Source organism: Oculina patagonica, chromosome 12 (assembly GCF_052425735.1).
Source record: "Oculina patagonica isolate OP01 chromosome 12, crgOcupat, whole genome shotgun sequence".
NCBI classification, from domain to species: Eukaryota; Metazoa; Cnidaria; class Anthozoa; order Scleractinia; family Oculinidae; genus Oculina; species Oculina patagonica.
The window spans coordinates 9,627,537-9,632,242 of NC_135769.1; the positions used below are offsets into that span (position 1 = coordinate 9,627,537).

At 39.5% G+C, this 4,706-nt stretch overlaps 1 protein-coding gene and 1 pseudogene across 2 annotated transcripts in view; both read left to right on the forward strand.

The window, feature by feature from the left end:
* LOC144633284 (QRFP-like peptide receptor) overlaps nt 1–949 on the forward strand; it is a 3,765-nt pseudogene extending 2,816 nt beyond the window's left edge.
* Nucleotides 1–3,164, forward strand: part of LOC144633256 (palmitoyltransferase ZDHHC17-like) — a 31,474-nt gene extending 28,310 nt beyond the window's left edge. For both annotated transcript variants that reach the window (XM_078492096.1, XM_078492097.1), the window contains exons 17-18: nt 961–1,055; nt 2,175–3,164. In XM_078492096.1, coding sequence (XP_078348222.1) covers nt 961–1,055; nt 2,175–2,301 — 222 coding nt within the window. In that variant the 3' untranslated portion in view covers nt 2,302–3,164. The remainder of the gene's footprint in view (nt 1–960; nt 1,056–2,174) is intronic.
* The last annotated feature ends 1,542 nt before the right edge of the window (nt 3,165–4,706 follow it).

Genomic DNA, 4,706 nt, shown 5'->3' on the forward strand with positions numbered 1-4,706 from the left:
ATACAACTAGTAAAAGAATACGTAATAGTGAAATGAAGTTGGCCCTTTCTCAACCTCGCATTGATTATCTTCGAACAAGTTTCTCCTATAGCGGTGCTGTGTAACCTGTGTTGTGGAATAGCCTTCCAAGTAATCTTTGAGTATCTAAGACATTTGGTGAATTTAAGACTAGGCTACGCCACTTTTGCCAATTTTGAGCGAAAGACATCCCTGAAAAGCAGAACTTTGTTTTTATTTATTTACAGTGTTTTTGAATAGGTAGATAATTCAGATAAGGCCTTTATAATACTAATTGTCTTATATTTGTATATGAAATATTTTGCTTGTAACTGAAAGGAACTACAGTGGAACCCCGATATAACGATCTTCGATATAACGATATTCCCGATATAACGATGAATATGTTATGTCCCGGCAATAGTAAAATGTATGGGACGGAACCCCGATATAACGATTCCTCGATATAACGATATAATTTTACTGCGCCCTTGGCATATCGTTATATCGGGGTTCCACTGTACCGTGGAATTCCATCATGTACAGAAAAGCCACTCATATCGGGGTTCCACTGTACCGGAACCCCGATATAACGATTCCTCGATATAACGATATAATTTTACTGCGCCCTTGGCATATCGTTATATCGGGGTTCCACTGTACCGTGTATAAATAGTCATCTATCTATCTAGGGCCCTTTACAGTGGCGGAACCAGACCTTCAGATAAGTGGGGGCCCGATCATCCAGACCCTGGAATAAGAGGGGGAGGGGGGGGGGGGGCTTGAAGGGCACTCGACAATCGTTTTTCTCCACCCTACAGGCCTAAATTTGGCCTAAAAATAAGGTGGGGCCCCGGACCCCTTGGGCCCCTCCCCTAGATCCGCCACTGCTTTCCTAGGTTTAGTAATCCTCGTTTCCCCGACAATCTCTGCTAACAACACATTTTATATGTTATTTTTAAGCTTTTCTGGTTGGGAATGACGACCAATGAACGCATGAATATGTCCAGATATTCTCACTTCACGGATGACAATGGAATTCAAATGTTGCCATTCAGGTATGTTGATCCTGGTCTCTCGTGCACTGTGCTGTCCGTTAGGCTGTAATGAAAATACTGAATTTTCATTGAATGATATGATCTCAGTTGTATTACAAGTAAAGAGCATTTCTGTACATGATGGAATTCGATCTCGTACAAATTGATGGACCCAATAGAGCGTTTTCATTCACGCGACCAGTAGCCATATTGGTTTACTAAAACAAAAGACGATTTTTGCTTAAAAATAGAGTTTTATTCCCGGAGGAGTGGCTTGGTGGTACACCAATATGGCCGCGATTTCTTTTGTGTGGATCTCCAATATGGCTGCCGTGACGTCAAATGAAAACGCTCTATAAAACAGTGATGCAATCTCGTCCGGTGTTGACCATCCTTACCCAACTGCTTGCTGGAGTGTTTTTAATAACTTTCCACCTTGAAGACGTATGCGATTGTGTAAAACGTTTGTATGCCCCAGAATTCACTTATTAAAAAGGAATTTTGACCCGTCCCAACAAAAAAAGGTTTGCAGTGATTCCATTGCAAGCACCGAATTTTGTAACGTGACTCTTTTTAACCCTCCTATGTTAAGTTCCCTTTCAGTCATAAAATTCAATTTCCCTCCAATTCCCGCGCGCATTTTGTTTATCTTCAGCAATTGCAGTTTCGTTAGTGATTATGTTCCTATAGATAGTGATTATAGATAGTGATTATGTTCCTTGAGAGTGTGGTTCCTCGAAAAACTTTCACCTCCCTCCGCTTGAATTGAACAGAACATAACAGCACGCTTCTAGGAGCCTGTCTACTCACTCCTGAATGTCGCTAAGGGCCCTACAGGTTCATTTAACCGACTCAAAGAGAACTTAAATCTGGCTGAAATTTCACATGAAAATAAAGACTTGGTTAAACTTTTAGAGCTGCCAAGGACAGAAAAGCCAGCTGGGCTTCTTAAAGAGCGAGCTTAGTGTTTCCTTGGCTACATCCCTAAAAATAAATAATGTTGTCACCATGGGTTCATTGAAAGGTAAAGAATAGGTAGTACAGCAAAAGAAAAATACTTTCCAATATCTTAAAAAAATGACAACTTTTTGACCTGTTCCCTTTTTCGAAGATGATAAATGATTTTATTTTGTTTTTCAGCCGGAGTCTCCTTGGAAACATCGCCGACTTTATAAACATGAGCCTTTGCGGCCTGGTGCGACCTTTCCAGGTGGATTGGTACCGACAATACGATTGCAACTTGATGAGATCCCAGAAGACTGTGTGATACACTTTTATTTAACCGAAAATAATAGACACGTGACCAAGTCTGCTCCCGCAGCCGTTGCGTGACGTGAAAACCCAGGCAGCGGTTACGAATGGGACGGTGACGACGCTCGACGAAATTTCAATGAGCCCGTGGTAAATCTGCTAAATGACATGATATTCCCATGGCAACAAGCTGACGGAGAAAGGACGTGTTATTTTTGATTGAGAGTTTGCGTCATGTCACTTAGCAACAACGCTGATCAGAAAATAAATACCGCGGGCTCCTTTTTTGTTTGCGATCTCTGCAACGAAAAAAACAATAGCAATACAATGTTGAAGAATTTGGACAGTGGTACTGATATAACTTGTTTTGCCTGATGTCGTAGAACTAAAAAGAGCTATTATTGAAGAGTCGTTATTGTGTTTTCTTGTTTGTAAATACATATAAATTAACTAGCAACTAGGTAGGGGTACATTTTAGGCGGTTTTGTTTTTCATTATTTGTAACATAGGAATAAGTTGTGAATGTTTACGAAGATACGAATATACAAGAAGAAGGAGTAAATTTAATGAGTAAGTTAAGTGGATTGCTTTTAAAAATCTATTAAAACGGCAGCTTTAGTTTTGAAATTTAGTCATTTCTAAACGTATGTGCATTCGAAGGCACGAAAAACTATATTCCACTTTTTTTGTAGCCACGCTGTATACAACACGCTGATATGATAATGCAACTTTTTTGACTGGGAAATTTTTTAAAGATCTTTTATCTTTTTGATTCATAATCGTTAACCGCCGTGCGATGTTAATGACTAACTGTTGCTAATTTTGAACCAGCTTAAACCAGCTTTATGTTTAATAAAATGATTGAAACTATACGACAAACATTCTTTTTATTTATTTATTTGTTTGTTTGTTTATTTATATATTTTTTTGACTGTCACAAAAGTTGTACCTCGATCAAGTCAGTAAAATGTGTTCAGAGTCGTTACTAGCAAGAGGCTAGACGAGGCACTTGCCTTGTCTAGATTATAACCCAAAATTAAAAACAAAATGTGTTTTGAAAGTGATAAATGATCATCGCAGTGCATTTCCAATTTAAGCAATGGAATAAAGAAGCCTGAAAAAAAATTCAGGGCTTCAACGGGATTCGAACCCGTGACCTCCGCGATACCGGTGCGATGCTCTACTAACTGAGCTATTGAAGCCACACATTGGGAGCGAGGTCAATTGTGAGTTCATATTTTACCCGTGAGAGGAGTGAAATGATGTAATGTATATGAAATAATTCATATATGAACTGCGGATGGATATGAAAGTGATAAATGATCATCGCAGTGCATTTTCAATTTAAGCAATAGGAATAAAGAAGCCTGAAAAAAAAATTCAGGGCTTCAACGGGATTCGAACCCGTGACCTCCGCGATACCGGTGCGATGCTCTACCAACTGAGCTATTGAAGCCACACATTGGGAGCGAGGTCAATTGTGAGTTCATATTTTACCCGTGAGAGGAGTGAAATGATGTAATGTATATGAAATAATTCATATATGAACTGCGGATGGATATGAAAGTGATAAATGATCATCGCAGTGCATTTCCAATTTAAGCAATAGGAATAAAGAAGCCTGAAAAAAAATTCAGGGCTTCAACGGGATTCGAACCCGTGACCTCCGCGATACCGGTGCGATGCTCTACCAACTGAGCTATTGAAGCCACACATTGGGAGCGAGGTCCGGCAATTGTGAGTTCATATTTTACCCGTGAGAGGAGTGAAATGATGTAATGTATATGAAATAATTCATATATGAACTGCGGATGGATATGAAAGTGATAAATGATCATCGCAGTGCATTTCCAATTTAAGCAATAGGAATAAAGAAGCCTGAAAAAAAATTCAGGGCTTCAACGGGATTCGAACCCGTGACCTCCGCGATACCGGTGCGATGCTCTACCAACTGAGCTATTGAAGCCACACATTGGGAGCGAGGTCCGGCAATTGTGAGTTCATATTTTACCCGTGAGAGGAGTGAAATGATGTAATGTATATGAAATAATTCATATATGAACTGCGGATGGATATGAAAGTGATAAATGATCATCGCAGTGCATTTCCAAGGAAATGCACTGCGATGATCATTTATCACTTTCATATCCATCCGCAGTTCATATATGAATTATTTCATATACATTACATCAAAATGTGTTTTGTTGGAATAAAAACCCCAAATTGGACAAGATTTATTTTTCTCAAGAAGTACTTGATGAAAAATGTCGAAAGAAGAGTTCCAGAGCTTCTAGATTTTCAAACTTTTCTGGAGGGCATGCCCCCACAATCCCCCAACAAGTTCTTGCCTCGTCTATGGTGACGGTCTGGTTACGGCCTTGGTGTTGTTTCAGAAAATATTCATTCCCCCAACCCATCTTG